We start from the raw sequence: 17,337 nt of genomic DNA on the forward strand, positions 1-17,337 counted from the left end.
ATTTCTTCCAAATGGGAAAAGCCCACGGAGGAGGCCATTATGGAAGGTTCGCTGAAGGTAAGATGCCTGGCAAGGGGTGACAGCTTCCTGAGATCCTTTTCCTCGACCGCGTGTGTTTGGGGGCCATTCCAAGGGCAGTGCCAGCCCCACATCCAGCCATCGCCTCCGCCGCCACAGTCAAACACTCCAGCCAGTTTGCTCCAGAGGCGGCGGATCCAGGACAGGTGCCTCCCGCCTCCCCGATGCCCTGCCCCGCCCCGCCCACCCAGGCCCCGCCCCGCCCACCCAGGCCCCGCCCCATCCCTCCCAAGCCCCGCCTGTCACGGCCGCAGCCTCTGCCGGCTCTGGACAGCCAAGCGCCCGGAGCCTGAAGGAGCGAGCTGTACAGCGAGCGCTCGGTCTGGCCCAGCCATGGACCGGAAGGTGGCCCGAGAATTCCGGCACAAGGTCAGAGCTACGAGGGGCCCCTCAAGCTCCCAGAACTCCAGAGTTTGGGGCAGGGTGGGTGGGAGATGGACACCCTCAGCACCACCGTTCCTCTTTCCCATCCTGGCCTGTGGGCTCGGGGCAGGCTGGGACTCTTAGGGTCCTTGGTTACCTGCAGGGTCCCCCCGGTAAAATGAAGGCAGAGCTCTTGGACTCTAGGTGTAGAAGGCGCTAAACTGATCTCCTGAAAGCGTCCTTTCTCCTTCTGCTCTCCAGGACTGGGGCTTTCCCCCGGGGTTCGAATACCTTCCAAACTTGGCCTGGGACAGTGTATTTCTCTGAGATGCCCCAAAGAGGGCACACCCCTCTCCCTCCTGGTGTCCCCCAGCTCTGGGCTGTTGCATTGTGTAGGAGGGGTCTGGGGCAGTGTCTGAGAGGTGTGTTGATAGGAAGGGAACTGGATGTCTCTCTCTGTGTGTCCTCTGACCTCAAAATGCGAGTTGGAGGCACTTCAGGCAGCCCTCTCCCCACTTCAGGGCATTTCTTAGAGCCCCAGAAGCAGCTGAGGAACTGTGCTGGCCAGGGGGCAGTGAGAGGAAGGGAGGAGGATCCAGGAGTCAGCTAGATCCTTCAGGCCCTCCCCAGCCCCAGTGTGTCCCAGTGAGGGGCCTCATTGGTGGCCCTAAATCCCCAGAGACCATCACTGAAAGTTACTGGATTTCACCTCGGCTTTTGAGAACTGTTTTCAGAGCTATACTGGAGTCACCGAGGCCCTGAGGCCAAAGAGCACCATCTGAAGATGCCCAGCAGACCTCCCTGCCAGGCCTGAGGAGGCCTCAGAGCCCAAGAGAGAAGCCAGGGGTATCTGGAGCTGCCCACAGGCCCTGCCTGAGGGACAGGTGACTGTGTGGCTAGAGGCCCTCACAGAGGGGCAGTGTCTTTAGACCAAGCCAACACCCTTCCCAGGTCCGAGGGGGCAGAGCTCAGGAAGTCAAGGCCAGGGTGCTTAGCCTCTCTCTAGCCACAGAGAGGCCGAGAGGAGCCCAAGGAGCCAGGCAGTATGGAGGCCACAGGGACTAAGGGCCAGGGGCTTGGGGCTAGAGGCTGGTGGTCATTTGTCCATTAAAGAAATGCTCACTCTGTGCCAGACTTAGTCTGTGCCCTCAAATTGCTGGTCATGCGGGTGGGAGGCAGTCCCTACACTAATAACTACCCACAGCTGGGTGCTGAGTGTCAGGCTCAAGGTTTGGCGGGGACACAAAGGGGGCAGTTCTTACTGGCGGAAGTCTTCTGAAAATGAGGTCTTGGGCTCCCAGGGTGGAGAGATAACCGGAAGTTCAAGCAGGAGGTTAAGGGCTGGCGAACAACAAGGGGAGTCTGAGACAGCGTTCACCAACACAGCCTGTTGCAAAGGGACAAGGAGGGGAGGGGAGAAATTTCAGCCACAGAGTGCATTTGGTGAGTGTCAATTTCAGGCCACCCACTTTGAAGGAGCACAAACTCCCGTCCCCCTCCCCTCCCCCAACCCAAGATGACTCAGGCTTGAATTTCAGATTCCTACCCCAGGGCAGAAAATAAGGGGGTCTTCTTTTGTCTTCTCCCAATGGGGTACTTCTGTTTGCCTCTTTGAGAGAATTATCTCTGGGGTCTGACTCAGCCCCTGGGTTAGCCCTTGTTCCTCTTCCTCCCATCCTATGGACTCCAAAGGGCCTCAGGCCCGCTTCCACGCCCTGCTCTTCCTCGTCACAAGAGTCATTACCTATTAATGTCCCTGCATGAGCAGGCGGGGCAAATCGGGCAAGGCTGGGGCTGGACTTTGTACCCTTCTGCTTCGGAGGCAGCAACAGCTTTCCCCTCCTGGGCTGGAGATCACTCTGGAACTGGGCAGAGAGAATGAAGCAGCAGGGGAGAGAGCTTGCCATTGATTGCTTTCTAGATGTCCCCTTCCTTGTTTCAGAGCAGATTTGCCCCTTGGGAATGGTTTGTAATCTAAATAAATCCTTAGTCGTCGAAGGTAACATTAAAGGTAATATGTTGTCATGGAAAGTGCTGTGTGACCTGGTGCAAGGTATTAACCTCTCTGTGCCTCAGTTCTCCAATTTGTTAAATGGGGATAACAATAATATTTAACTAGTAAGTTTACCGTGCATGCTGGATGAGATCTACACGTGTGTAGGGAGCTTAAGCAGACCTTGTGACTTAGTGAGACCTTGGCGAGTGTCCACTGTTGACTATTGTATGGAGGTCGGAAGAACTGGGGTCAAATCTCAATCCAGTCACTTACTACCAGTGAGACCTTGGGCAGGCCTCTTCATCTCTCTGAGCTTTAATTTCCTCAGCTGTGAGATGACATTCATAGTGTTTACCTTCCAGGATGGTTAGGATTAAATAGGAATTCAAATATTGGCTACTCTGGCCATGTAGTAACCATTTGGTAAATGGCCATGCTCTTCCCAGCTGAGGCCTACAGAGTATCCTGTTGGATGAGCTACCAGGTCCAGGCCATTGAGCAGAGACTGTTGGGCTTGTATAGTTTCCACAAGGCCACCAGCAGCACTTGCATGCCCGTCCTGGTCACAGCCTTGAGCCAGGATACTAAGGCAAGGGATGGGGGCATCAGAGACTAAGGCTTCTCCTCCAGAGAAGCAGCTTTTCAAAAGAAGGCTGCCCCTATGCTCACTGCACCTGCATGTTGCAGGAACTTGGTTACTCATTTGCTCAAAAAGTATTTATTGACTGTTCAGCAATCATGCATTTATGAACAACTATAGTGTACCTGCCCAAAGCTAGACATCTGGCAGAAAAGGTGGGGAGGGATAAATAAGAAGGTCAGAAAGATCCCCTGACTACCTGGGATTTGCCAGTCATGCATTCATTTGTTAATCATGCGGTACTTTATTTTTTATTTATTTATTTATTTTTAAAACTTTTTTATTTTTTGTCTTTTTGCCATTTCTTGGGCCGCTCCCTCGGCATATGGAGGTTCCCAGGCTAGGGGTCGAATCGGAGCTGTAGACGCCGGCCTATGCCAGAGCCACAGCAATGCGGGATCCAAGCCGCGTCTGCAACCTACACCACAGCTCACGGCAACACCGGATCCTTAACCCACTGAGCAAGGCCAGGGATCGAACCCACAACTTCATGGTTCCTAGTCGGATTTGTTAACCACTGAGCCATGACGGGAATGCCAATCATGCGATACTTTAACCACCGAATAACAAAGCAAAGTCTCTGCCCTCTCAGAGAGCACATTATAGTGGGAGAGACAGAGAGTTAACAGGTTAAGCCAATGAAAGTATCATGTAATGCCAAGTAGTAATGCACACTATAAAAATATAAACTAGGATGAGGGATAGAGAGTGATGAGGTAGTACTTTATATAGGATAGTCAAGAAGGCCTCTCTGAAGAGGTGATATTTGAGCAGAGACCTAGAAGTGAGGGAAGGAGCAATGGAGATGTACATAAGAGAATGTTCCTGGAAGAGGGAACGGCAAGTGCAAAGGCCCTGAGGCGAGCATGTTCTTGCCTTCTTTAGAAACAGCAAGTAGGACGCAGTTTCCAAGAGGAATCTTGGAATGAAGAGTGATGGGAGATGGATCAGGGGAGTCCTGAAAGGCCACACTCAGTATTTTGGGTTTTGTTCTAAGTGAGAGAAGCCCGCAGAGGAGGGACATGACGGACTTACACTTTAAAAGGATTGCTTTACAGAGTTCCCGTTGTGGTGCAGCAGAAACATATCCATGAGGATCTGGCTTTGCTCAGTGGGTCAGGGATCCAGCTTTGCCATGAGCTGTGGTGTAGTTTGCAGGTGCGGCTCAGATCTGGCATTGCTGTGGCTGTGGTGCAGGCTGGCAGCTGTAGCTTCAATTTGACCCCAGGCCTGAGAACATCTATATGATGCAGGCGCAACCCCTCCTCCCCAAAAAAAGGATTTCTATGACTGCTGCTAGAGAACAGACTGAGAGGGTGGAAGGGGGACCCCCAGTTAGGAGGCTCCTGCAGTAGCCCAGGTTGGGTGGGAGAGTGGGGGAGGTCAGACTAGGTGGAATGGTCAGACCCAGGGTACATGTTCAAGGTAGACCTGACAGGCTTTGCTGATGGGATTGGCTGTGGGTGTGGAGAAAACGGTATCAAGGGTGAGACAATCAGTTGGGAGGGGGAGCAGGGTGGTGAGAAGCAGGTGGTGGTGGACACCAAGAGTTCCATTTTGAATATTTAAGCTTGAGATGCCTTTTAGATCTTCAAGTACAGGGATGACTTAGGCCAGTAGCTGTAGGAGTGTGAACATCATGAGAGATGGAGTTCCCTGGTGGCTCAGCGGGTTAAGGATCTGCATTGTCACTGCTGTGGCATGGGTTTGATCCCTGGTCCGGGAACTCCTGCATGCCAAAAAAAAAAAAAAAAAAAAAAAAATTGGAGGAGAGGTCTGTGCTGGGGATAAGCCTCAGTGAATCCTTGGGGGTGTAAATGGTATTTAGAGACTGATGAGGTCACTTAGGGAGATAATTCCCAGGATAAAGCCCCACCTCAGTCAGCAGGGGAGAGGAAGAGGGGAAGGCACAGAGAGCCAGGCAGGAGAACCAGCAGAAGGAGGGCATAATCAGCTGTGCCAAGTACTGGGTCAAAGGCCACCAGCTGGGTAGCATGACACGAGTCTCTTGAAAAGATGAAGGATAGTAAAACAAGAGTCAAAGAAACCCAGTACCATCTGGGATGCACGCTGTGAAGGCCTGGGCAGAAGGGGAGCTAAACTCATCCCAGCAACATTTTTGGAGGGTCCGCTCTCTGCCAGCTGCCGAGAACATAGAATTTGTGTTCGCTTATTCTTATGGTTTTATTTAACAAATACTTAGAACAGCTACTTTCAAGGCACTTAACAATTATGAGCTCGATGAATAATTTTTAAAAACCCACAATTTCAGATTCCCTCGTGCGCAGTGGTTAACGAATCCGACTAGAACCATAAGTTGCGGTTCGATCCTGCCTTGCTCAGTGGTTGACGATCGGTTGCCGTGAGCTGTGTGTAGGTTGCAGACACGGCTCGGATCAGCGTTGCTGTGCTTGGTAGCGTGCCACAGCTCGATTGGACCCTAGCCTGGAACTCATATGCCGGAGCGCCAAAAAATAGCAAAAAAAAAAAAAAAAAAAAACCTACAATTTTTAATCCCTCCTATGAGATATTTTTATCCCCATTTTACAGATGAGGAAACTGAAGCACAAAGAGGTACGGACCCAGATGGGGGGGGGCTTGTGGCCTCACCCTTCACCTTCTCCCAGGCATGTGGGGATTAATGGGGAGACAGGCAGGTGGAGAAAGAAAGTCCAGCACAGGAGTTCCCGTTGGGAACGAATCCAACTAGTATCCATCGGGATGCGGGTTCGATCCCTGGCCTCATTCAGTTGGTCAGGGATCCAACATTGCCATGAGCTGGTGTAGGTTGAAGAAGCAGCTCGGATCCTGCATTGCTATGGCTGTGGTGCAAGCCGGCAGCTACAGCTCTGACTCAACCCTTAGCCTGGGATCCACCCTATGCTGCAAGTGCAGCCCTAAAAAAGCAAAAAAGAAAGGAAAGACGAGAAGGGAGGGAGGGAGGGCGGGAGAAAATCCGGCACAACTTGGGAGAGTCCTATGGCAGAGGTGGGGACAAAGTGCTGTTGTGTGCACAGAGAATGACAGGAGTGGCTTTGTGGGGGAGCCTGAGGAAAGGCCTGAGCAAGGAGAGCCGGTATTTGAGGAGACTTTAAGGTGAAGGGAGAGGGGTGTGGAGTGGAAGCCTATAAAATTGGATTGTGAGGAGTTCCCATCGTGGCTCAGTGGTTAACAAATCCGACTAGGAACCATGAAGTTGCCAGTTCAATTCCTGGCCTTGCTCAGTGGGTTAAGGATCTGGCGTTGCCATGTGCTGTGGTGTAGGTTGCAGACATGGCTCAGATCCCGCGTTGCTGTAACTCCGGCATAGGCCGGCATCTACAGCTCCGATTGGACCCCTAGCCTGGGAACCTCCATTTGCCAAGGGAGTGGCCCAAGAAATGGCAAAAAAAAAAAAAGCTGGAGAAGCTATCTATTACAGACAAGTCAGAAAGTCAAAAAGACAAAAAAAAAAAAAAATGGATTGTGGTGATCATTGTCCAACTATAAATGTAATAAATTCATGGAGTAATAAAATAAATTAATTAATTAAAAAAGAAAAAAAGGTGAAGGAAGAGCTCACAGAGAAGAAATCCTGCGGGCACCACCAGTACTAATAGTTAATGTTTCACACCATCCAGGGTCCTGCAGCAGAAACAGCTGCCTCATCCAGATGGAAAACAGGAGTTTTATGAAGGGACTACACACGGGGGAGGGCAGGGAGGGCTGAACTGACGAGGTGGGGTACCATGGCCTGGGAGGAGCAGCAGCAGGAGGCCAGGGGCTCCTAAAAGGTCAAGGGAAGTGGGGGTTCCCAGAACAAGCCAAGGGAGAGCCACGGCTGCAGAGGGACATCCAGGGGACACTGCAGCCTCAGGTGGGGGCACCTGCCTCGTGGTGCTCCAGCACGGAGGAGGCCAGGGAATTAGAACCCCATCCCCTTTCTCCTCAGGCCCTCATCTCACCACCCCGCTGGCTGAACACAGCAGGAAGCAGAGAGTGAGGAGCCCAGGCAAAGCTTCCTGGGACACAAAACTGGGTGGAGGAGGCTGGGTTGTGCGTCTGGAGGCAAAAAGCAGGAGATCTAGCACACATTTTCGAGCCCTTGAAATTTCGGAGCCCTGGGCAAGGTGCTGAGTATTTTATATGCTTTCACTCATTTAATCCCCACCACTGCCCGAAGAGGGCAGGGTCACCCAGCGGAACAACATGAATTATTTAATTTGCTTCTTGCTCTCTTTCTCCGTCTTTGGCTAGGGACATGCATGGAGTTGAATTTGCATGAGCTGAAGGTTGTGTGCTTTGCCTGTGGGGTTGTCTTGAAGGGCCAGTCCATCTGGAGAAAGGCAGGGAGATGAGGTTGGGAAAGGCCCAAGGCCAAACCCAGAATTTGCCTCCAGTGCCCCAGACAACGGCCTGATCCTTGTATCAAGGGTGGGGGGGACCGCAAATAAATAAGCCAGCTGAGCATCAGGCAGAGAATACTGATAATGGTAGAGCAGACAGGCACAAGGTGGGCAGAGACGGTGGACCGATATTGTAAAGAGACTCCCCCCCGCCCCCAACACACAAACTTATGTGCAGATGATGGGCAGAGTTTCTGCACCCGTCATGAAAGGGATTCCAGAAAAGAAAAAGCTTTCTAAATCTAATTAGAGAAAGAAGACATGCTGTCTTGCATATCATAGGCGCTCAATAAATGTGTATTGGACAAATGCAAACAAAAAAGTTCTATCCTGTAAGTGGATGCCTGGTTGTAGTTTGGGGGGAAAAAAAAAAAAAGCAGAGGTTTTGGAGCCAGTAGGCATAGAGCAGGTCTCATTTCTGCCACGTCTCTGTGCCTCGATTTCTTCATCTGTCAAATGGGGATACTATCCATCCACCTCAGAAGGTTGTTGAGTTAAAGATAATACACGCAAATTTTTTTTTATTTTTGTCTTTTTAGGGCTGCACACACAGCATATGGAGGTCCCCAGGCTAGGAGTCAAATTGGAGCTGTAGCCACTGGCCTACATCCCAGCCACAGCAACACCAGATCCAAGCCTCGTCTACGACTTACACCACAGCTCACGGCAATGCTGGATCCTTAACCCACTGAGCCAGGCCAGGGATCGAACCTGCGTCCTCATGGATGCTAGTCAGATTCGTTTCTACTGAGCCACAGTGGGAACTCTGATACACGCAAAATTCTTCATACAAGGTGGACAGTCTATAAGCGGAGCCCGGCCTGAATGAGGGAGCCTGGCAGGAAGGGCCTTGAGCTGGGAGGCCAGTGAGGAGGCTCTGGGCTTTGAGTGGTCTGGAAAGACTGGAGAAGAGGGGCTTGGACTCCTCTTAGGTGGGGGCAGGAACCAGGTAGGAGGACGGAAGGCAGTCCATCTTGTGTGGGTCTGGGACCTACTCTTTTGTGATGACATGGAACTAAGCTAAGAGGAGACAGATCCAGGAGGCTGTGTACTGAGGAGCAATGGGAAGGTGACTCAGGGCTGGCCCGGGAGGATGGAAGGAAGGCTCTAGACTAAGGCGACTGGAGTTCATTCATCATTCAGCAGACACCACTGAGCACTGTGCGCCTGCATGCATGGCACAGTGCTGTCAAAGACCTACTGTGTGCCAGGTACGGTACAGCTACCCGAGTGCAAGTTTTTGGGAGAGTGGTACCGGCAGGGCTCCCTGACTCCGATCCTTGGACTGGTGCCCAGAAGACCCTCCTGGGGAGTTTGCTTGAACCCAGATCCAGGAGGAGGGATACTATATACATTTTTTAAATATTTAAAAGGTGAAATTTGAATTACAGTGGTGATGTTACTGCACGTTCAGGCTTCCATCCTTCTCAGTTGTCTTTCTCAGCGCCTTTTATTTATTTATTTGCTTACTGCTGTTTAGGGCTGCACACACGGCTTATGGAGGTTCCCAGGCTAGGAGTCGAATTGGAGCTACAGCCGCCGGCCAGCGCCACAGCCACAGCAATGCCAGATCTGAGCCACATTTGCGACCTACACCACAGCTCATGGCAACGCCAGATCTTTAACCCACTGAGCTAGGCTAGGGATCGAACCCGTATCCTCATGGATATTAGTCAGGTTCATAACCTGCTGAGCCACATAGGAACTCCCTCTTGGTGCTTTTGAAAGCCCAGCAAGTGAGGTGTGAGTTTTCACTCAGGTGTGGTCAGAGTGCAAAGCAGTGCTGTCATCCCTGAGTGTCTTTGGAGACTTTCTCTGGTGGAGGATGGTCGGGGTCACAAGATTATCACCATTTTGATTTATCACGTAGATTTTTATTTATAGAGCATTCTACATGCACCAGATGTGTTTTCCCAGCTGTTATGGTATATGGATAATTTTTTTAATGGACAAGTTGAATTTACGGGGGCAGATGGGACATTGAGTGAAGAAGCGGAGGTTCCAGTGTGTTGGGGGAAGGGTCTGTTCGGTTGCAGCCTGAGTCCCACTTGGGAAATGATGGAGATGACCCTGGAGGAGCAGGTAAGGGCAAAACCAAAGACCAGGGTTGGCGTGAAGTGACCTAACTGGTGAGAGTGGGTGGACATCAGGCTAAAGAACTGAACTTTGCGGGCTGCCTCAGCAGGAGACTGGGAGGAAGTGCTGTCTCAGTGGGAACTCTGGATGCAGTGGTCAGCACTGGAGGGCTGCCCACAAGGACCAGGGGCTTGGGACACCTGGGAACAGGCTCTTTCTGGAAAGAGCATCTCCAGGTGATCGGTGCCTGGCCTGGGAAGGCAGAAAAGCAGACGCCTAGACTCTAAAGTTGGAAATTGCCCGTGTCTTCCCCTTCCACTTTCCACCCAGTGCATAAACACTGTCTACCCAGGACAGCACCTCACTCCTCCTGTTCAGTGATTCGGCAGGAGGAATTGCTGCCAGGAGAGGTGGGAGAGACCTTCAGTCATAAGGCCTCAGTCAAGAAGAGATTTCTCTCTCCTATTCTTGGTCTCTTTTTTATTTTTTAGTTTTTCATTTTTTAAATGATTTTTATTTTCCCATCATAGCTGGTTTACAGTGTTCTGTTAATTTTCTACTGTACAGCAAGGTGACCCATCACACATACATATATACATTCTTTTCTCTCACATGATCATGCTCCATCACAGGGGACTAGATACAATTCCCAGTGCTATACCGCAGGATCTCATTGCCAATCCACTCCAAAGGCAATTGTTTGCATCCATTAACCCCAAGCTCCCCAATCCACTCCCTCTCTCTCCCCCTTGGCAACCACATGTCTGTTCTCCATGTCCATGAGTTTCTTTTCTGCGGAAAGTTTCATTTGTGCCATATATTAGATTCCAGACATAAGTGATATCATATGGTATTTGTCTTTCTCCTTCTGACTTACTTCACTGAGTATGAAAGTGTCTAGTTCCATCCATGTTGCTGCATATGGCATGATTTTGTTCTTTTTTATGGCTGAGTAGTATTCCATTGTGTATATATACCACATCTTCTTAATCCATTCATCTGTCGATGGACATTTAGGTTGTTTCCTTGTCTTGGCTATTGTGAATAGTGCTGCAATGAGCATATGGATGCATGTGTCTTTTTCAAGAAAAGCTTTGTCCAGATATATGCCCAAGAGTGGAGTTACTGGGTCATATGGTAGTTCTATATGTGGTTTTCTAAGGTACCTCCATACTGTTTTCCATAGTGGCTGTACCAATTTACATTCCCACCAATAGTGTAGGAGGGTTCCCTTTTTCCATAATCTCTCCAGCGTTTGTTCTTTGTGGACTCATTAACGATGGCCATGCTGACTGGTGTGAGGTGGTACTTTCATTGTTTTTTGTCATCATCCACAGCTGGAATTGAGCTGGAAGCCCTTTGGTTGGGGTGTTCTCACTGCAACCCAAGCAGATGAGATTTTTATGCATCCCTAGAAAGCAGAATGCCTGCCGTTCCAAGAGTCATCCAAATATGTACGGTTTTCTTGCTCAGTATGAACCAAGCCAAAAGGGTTTTCTGAACGGTGCAGAGGAGGGGGGTGGGGATTAGAAACAAGGCAGAAATTCTGGAGAGCAAAGGGGTTGGAAATTTTGGCCCACAGAGGTCCCGTAGTTTTTTTCCCTTGGAGTCATACACATAGTGGTGCAACAGCTGTGGGACCTTGGGTGCAATGATTAACCTCTCTGATCTTCAGGTTCCTCATCTGCAAAATGGTGGGAGAACCTCTGCCTCGTAGGGCTGGTGAGACAAACAGGTAGAAGAAAATGCAGATAGCTCCTGGTGCCATCCCATGGAGACTCTGCAAATATTATTTCCCTTCCCCTTCTATTCGCATGATTCCCCTCCTCCTATCTGATTGTGGATGTACCAAGAGGCAGGGGAGGGACAGATCCACTTGATACTTAGTTATTGACCATTTATGATGTGTCAGGCACAAGGGATTTCGAACAAATGGACCTCATCCTTCCACTCATGGGGTTTTCTGTCTGATGAAGGAAACAGACCAATTCACTAAAAAAGCAACCTTTGATTACAAATTCAGACTGTTGTAATGAAGGAATGGAAGCATCTCCAGAGTATGGGCATGGGTTCTGTTTAGGTAGGTGAGCAGAAAGACCTCCCTGGGGAGGAGGCCAGCCATGCAGGGAAAGGGGCAAGCTGTCCAGGTAGAGGGAACAGCATATGCGATGGCTCTGAGGCTAGAGTGAGCCTGGCCTATGAGAAGCATGGAAAGGAGGCCCGTGTGGGCAGGAAGAGTGTCAGGAACTGAGGTTGGGCTTTGATAAGTTAAGGCAGGGAATTTGGATTTGAATTTTGTTTTAAGTCCAGTGAGAATCTACTAAGCAAGCAAGGGACAGGATCCAATTTATTTAAATATTTCTGGGCCCTGATCCTAGGGAACTTCAGATTGTTTTTCCTGCTCGAACTCCTCCGCCACAACCAAATGCAGGCAGCTCAGGCCTGTTTGAGTGCGATTCCTCACACTTCTCGCACAGGCCCAGGCAAATCCAGGCTGGGTCACCATCGAGATGGGCTTTTGGAGGTGCCTGGCTGCCACCTAAGATTTAATACTGTCCACTCTAGCAGCTGCTTCCATCCCCCATCTTCTGGCCATCTGGGAGCAGTGAAGCAGGAGAAAGCAGGAGTGCCCTTCTTGGAGCAGATGGGATAAACTGCTGTAGCTGCTGAGTCAGTGGAGGCAAGGGGGTTCTGCCAGGTGGAAACCAGAAATCTGCATTCTGTACCCCCTGTTCAGGCCAGAAACCTCAAGGGCTGGGCCCAGCATGGCCTCTTTGTGTTAGGCCAGGCAGACTTCCTGAACCCTGAAGATATCCAGAGAAAGAGGCAAAGATGCTCCAGCTCTCCTCTGAGGACCAATCAGGTGGGAGCTTGCAGCTTCCAGCAGCAGCTTCTCCCTGTGCAGCCTGAGGCCCTGGACCATGTTGTTGGCCCTGGATGTGGAGGACAGAGGGACCCAAGGACCCCTCAAGCCTCCACCCTGCCCTCTTACTCAGTCTGGGCTGAAGAGCGAGCTAAGGATGTAGTACATAAAGATTCATACTGAGCTGTCCCAGGGAGTGAAATTCGGGGCTCTTGACCCACCAGCTCTCCTGGGACTGAGGTGCTAATGAAACAGCTCTTGACCCTGACCTTGGACTCCTGGCCATTGACGTCAGCAAAATTGAAATAATGTAACCTGACTCTCCCCCTGGGGTGGAAGGGGAGCTCTACAGGGACCTGGGGAGGGGAAGGAGTGGCCAGAGGGGCCAACCCAGCTTAGACCAGGACAGGACAAGGAAGAATTCAGTGGCAAGGTTCTTCGGGCGGATGGGATGTGCTATCTGAGCGAGTGGCCTAAATCTTTTCTGAAAGCGGTTATCCGGCACTACAGCCACCATCAGGTAAGACAATGGGCTTCTGCCGACACGGGTGGTGCCACCCTGGACACAGGTGACATAACCATGGAGGTGATCAGCAGCACGGCTGCCATGGGGGTGCATCACTGTCACACAGGGGTTCACAGGTATGATATGCATATGCATCCCTGTGTGCCCCTGCATCACCCCACCTGGGGTCAGGCTGATGACTACATCCGAAAGCACAAAGGTGCTCCTGTGGCCACACTGGCATGGTCGGCGCAGTCTCATGTTGGAACCAGAGGGCCAGCCTGGCCTCTGGCTTCCCTCCTCTTCTCACAACCATGAGGAGACGCTGGGGAGGTTCCCCCCACCCCCACAGTGGCCTCCCCCTTCCTGCTGCTACTGGGGGTGCTGGGCCTGGAGCTGTAATTCTGCCCTTGGGTTTTCCAGGTGGATTTCCTGATTGAAAATGATGCAGAAAAGGATTATCTCTATGATGTGCTGCGGATGTACCACCAGTAAGTGTGCTGGGTCCCACTCCTGTGGACCACCCCGGGTACCTCTGTCCTCAGGGAGCCCTGGGGTGTGTTGTTCTGAGACAGGAGGACCTCCCGCTCCCATCCTGGGAAGCTCAGGGAGGCAGATGCCTGGGAATCAAATGGACACGCCTTTCACTGGTTTCAACAAATATTTACACAGAGGTGCTGTGCGTGGCTCTGTGCTAGGGGCTAGGAGTACGCCTGTCAGCAAGACAGATGAGTTGCTGCCCTCAAGTTGCTCATGGTCTGATGGGGGAGGCTGTCAGATAGTCCGAGAGGTTCAACAAAGTTTGATGTCTGGGATAGGACCGGAAATGCCAGCTGGCCTTAGCACCAGCATCAGCTGTCTCTTATAATCCACCTGCTTTTTGAGTTTTTCAGTCTGCATTTATTTATTTACTTATTATTTTTTGCTTTTTAGGGCCGCACCTGTGGCCTTTGGAAGTCCCAGGCTAGGGGATGAATCGGAGCTGTAGCCACTGGCCTATACCACAGCCACAGCAACACCAGACGCGAGCTGCGTCTGTGACCTACACCACAGCTCACGGCAACAACAGATCCTTAACCCATCCATCTGGGCCAGGGATCAAACCTGTGTCTTCATGGTTACTAGTCAGGTTCATTACCCCTGAGCCACAACAGAAGCTCTTAGCATGCATTTATAAGCTCCTACCACTGGCTGGGCACCATGAAGAATTTTTTTTTTTTTTTTTTTTGTCTTTTTGCTTTTTCTAGGGCCGCTCCCACAGCATATGGAAGTTCCCAGGCTAGGGGTCTAATAGGAGCTACACCGGAGCCACAGCAACGTGGGATCCGAGCCGCATCTGCAACCAACACCACAGCTCACGTCAACGCCAGATCCTTAACCCACTGAGCAAGGCCAGGGACCGAACCCGCAACCTCATGGTTCCTAGTCAGATTCATTAACCACTGCACCACAGCGGGAACTCCAATCATGCAGAATCTTTAAAGGAATAAGATCTACTTTCTTTTCCTCAACTAATCGTGGCCTAGTGAGGGGAGATGGACAGACACTACAGAGACAAGGAACTCTAATGCAAGTTTCAGGAAAATAACTGCTAAAGAAGAGGTAAAAGCAGGAATGTGAAGAAAGACATATTCACTAACTGTGGGGGAAGGACCAAGAAGGCTTGAGTTTTGAAGGTAAGAAGGATTTGGCTAGATGGAAATATCAAGGAAGGACCTTCCAGGACGAGAGCTCAACCTTCGCAACCGTGCAGGGACGTGAAAGCACATGCTGTGACTGGGAAGTGACAGGTGATCTGGGGAGTAGGACAGGGGCACATTGGGACCATAAAGAGTCACCAGCCTGGGCTGTTCCATAGAAACAAGTCTTGGAGGCCCTGATCCTACCAAGGAGGATGGGCTGTGTCCTCTGGGCAGTGGCGTGCCATCAAAGGGTTTTGAGAAGGGGAGAAATGTATGTTTTTTAAAAGATGGGCTGAGGGAATTCCTGTCGTGGCTCAGGGGTTAATGAATCTGACTCGCATCCATGAGGACGCAGGTTCGATCCCTCGCCTTGCCCAGTGTTGCCGTGAGCTGTGGTGTTGGTGGCAGACAACAGCTGAGATCTTGCATTGCTGTGGCTGTGGCTTAGGCCGGCAGGTGCAGCTCCAGTTGGACCCCTAGCCTGGGAACCTCCATATGCCTCAGGTGCAGCCCTAAAAAACAAACAAACAAACAACAAAAAAAGATGGGCCAAGAGTGGGCAAGTCAGCTGGCAGGTAGAGAAGTGCCAGCTGCAGATGTTGAGGGTCTTAATGATGTGAAGCTGAGGCTGGTGGGAGATTGTGTGAGGGTGGGATTTGCCGAGCTCCACTGCAGCTCAGACGCAGGAACCAAGGGGATGAGAGCATTCACCACCCTCTCGCAGAGGTTTCCTGTCTGGCTTCAGAACTAGGCAGAGCTGAGTTTGAATCCTGGCTTGATTTCATCTGCAGATTTCCTTGGGATACTTAAACAGGGGAACAGATTCTTCTGAGGTGCCTGGCACAGTGTTAGGGCGTCTGGGCTTTTCAGGAGAGTTCTCCTCCATTCCAGGGTCTGGGTCCAGTGGCTGGTGACCCAGCCCAGGACTGCCTCCTCTGGGAAGAGGCCATGGCTGTGGGTGAGGCTGCAGGGTGCCCGTGTCTCCCCAGGACCATGGACGTGGCCGTGCTTGTGGGAGACCTGAAGCTGGTCATCAATGAGCCCAGCCGCCTGCCCCTGTTTGACGCCATCAGGCCTCTGATCCCCCTGAAGCACCAGGTGGAGTACGACCAGCTGACACCCCGGCGCTCCAGGTGAGGAGAGAGCCCCAGGCTGGATGTGGGAGTGAGAAAGGTCACCCTGGATGGACAGAGTCTCTTCCAAGTGGATCTGGCAGTGCTGGCTGTCAGACCAGAGCTGGGCCATCACCGGCCCCTCTTCCCGTGGCAGGAAGCTGAAGGAGGTGCGTCTGGACCGGCTGCACCCCGAGGGACTTGGCCTTAGCGTGCGTGGTGGCCTTGAGTTTGGCTGCGGGCTCTTCATCTCCCACCTCATCAAAGGTGGCCAGGCAGACAACGTTGGGCTCCAGGTGAGCAAGCAGAGCCCCCTGGGGGCCGGGGGCAGCCCCTCAGACTTCCTGCCTCCCCCACTCGCTCACTGACTCACTCACTCAGCTGTGTGGCTTAACACGGTCAATGCACCCTCCTGAGCCTTTAGAAGAGGAAAAGGCTGACGTATCCTGACAGATTGTCCTCAGGCCCATAGAAATCAGGCTGCTGGCCTTGCCTGTTTTCTTTTTACGGGGTGGAAGCGGTAACAATACTGTTTTATTAACATTTACATTTCACAAACGATGCTGGCCATGCCTCATGGTCAGATTCTTGAAATAAAGACAGAGCTTTAAGGATGCAATGTTAAACACAGCATAACATGCTAACAAAACCTAAGGGGTGGTACAGCTATACCTTTATACACAGTATAGGGACTGTCCCTGCAATTGGAGAAAAAGCTCGGGACTGGGGACATCCTTGGGAGCTAACAGAAGCTCCCCTTGACTTCAGACTTGAGACAAACCAAGGAGTCTGTCAGTTTACAAAATCCACTGAGGAGTTCCCATCGTGGCACAGTGGTTAACGGATCCGACTAGGAACCATGAGGTTGACGGTTCGATCCCTGAGTGGGTTAAGGATCCGGTGTTGCCATGAGCTGTGGTGGAGGTCGCAGACGCAACTCGGATCCGGCGTTGCTGTGGTTCTGGCGTAGGCGAGCAGCTACAGCTCCGATTAGACCCCTAGCTCGGGAACCTCCATATGCCACAGGAGCAGCCCTAGAAAAGGCAAAAGACAAGACAAAAAAAAAAAAAAAAAAAACAAAAAACAAAAAACAAAAAACAAAACAAAAAAAACCCCACTGACCTCAGAACAAATAGTAACAGGATAGATTGGCAAGAGCCAGTTCAGATTGCGGGGGCCAGTCTGAAACAGGCAAGGTTAGCTGGATGGAAGCCCTTACAAGTCTTTGTAAATCCAGAATCTGTAGGTAAGAGTCGCTGTCTCCAGACAGAATGGTTAGTGCATTCTTCTGAAATCGCTGGTTTCCAAACGAGTTCATAAGATGCTTTTCCCAAACAGGGTTGCCCGTTTCTCGAGGGAAGCTGAGTCCCTGGCTCTGTTTCCTCATCTGTGAAATGGCAGTACTATCTCTCTCATCAGGTTGTCATGAGGAATAAATGAGTTCATATTATAAAGTACCTGGAACAGTACCTGGCACATAAATGCTGTGTGTTTGTTAAGCAGGCAGAGAGAGAGATTTAACAAACGCCTATAATGTGCGTGCAGCCAGGTCTCATTATATGCCTTGGCTGTATCACCTCCCTTTTTACAGAGTTGATAGAAGATCAAAGACTTGACTAGAGCCACACAGCCAGTAA

The 17,337-nt window shown here is 51.0% G+C and overlaps 1 protein-coding gene across 1 annotated transcript in view; it reads left to right on the plus strand.

Annotated features, from left to right (window-relative positions):
- The window catches only part of USH1C (USH1 protein network component harmonin), a 52,985-nt gene continuing 35,964 nt past the window's right edge, over positions 317-17,337 (plus strand). The window contains 4 exon segments of the mRNA XM_021083274.1: positions 317-447; positions 13,330-13,397; positions 15,578-15,721; positions 15,858-15,996. Of these exon segments, the coding sequence (XP_020938933.1) occupies positions 412-447; positions 13,330-13,397; positions 15,578-15,721; positions 15,858-15,996 (387 nt within the window). The 5' untranslated portion in view covers positions 317-411.

The sequence above is a fragment of the Sus scrofa genome, chromosome 2 (assembly GCF_000003025.6).
Source record: "Sus scrofa isolate TJ Tabasco breed Duroc chromosome 2, Sscrofa11.1, whole genome shotgun sequence".
Taxonomy (NCBI): Eukaryota; Metazoa; Chordata; class Mammalia; order Artiodactyla; family Suidae; genus Sus; species Sus scrofa.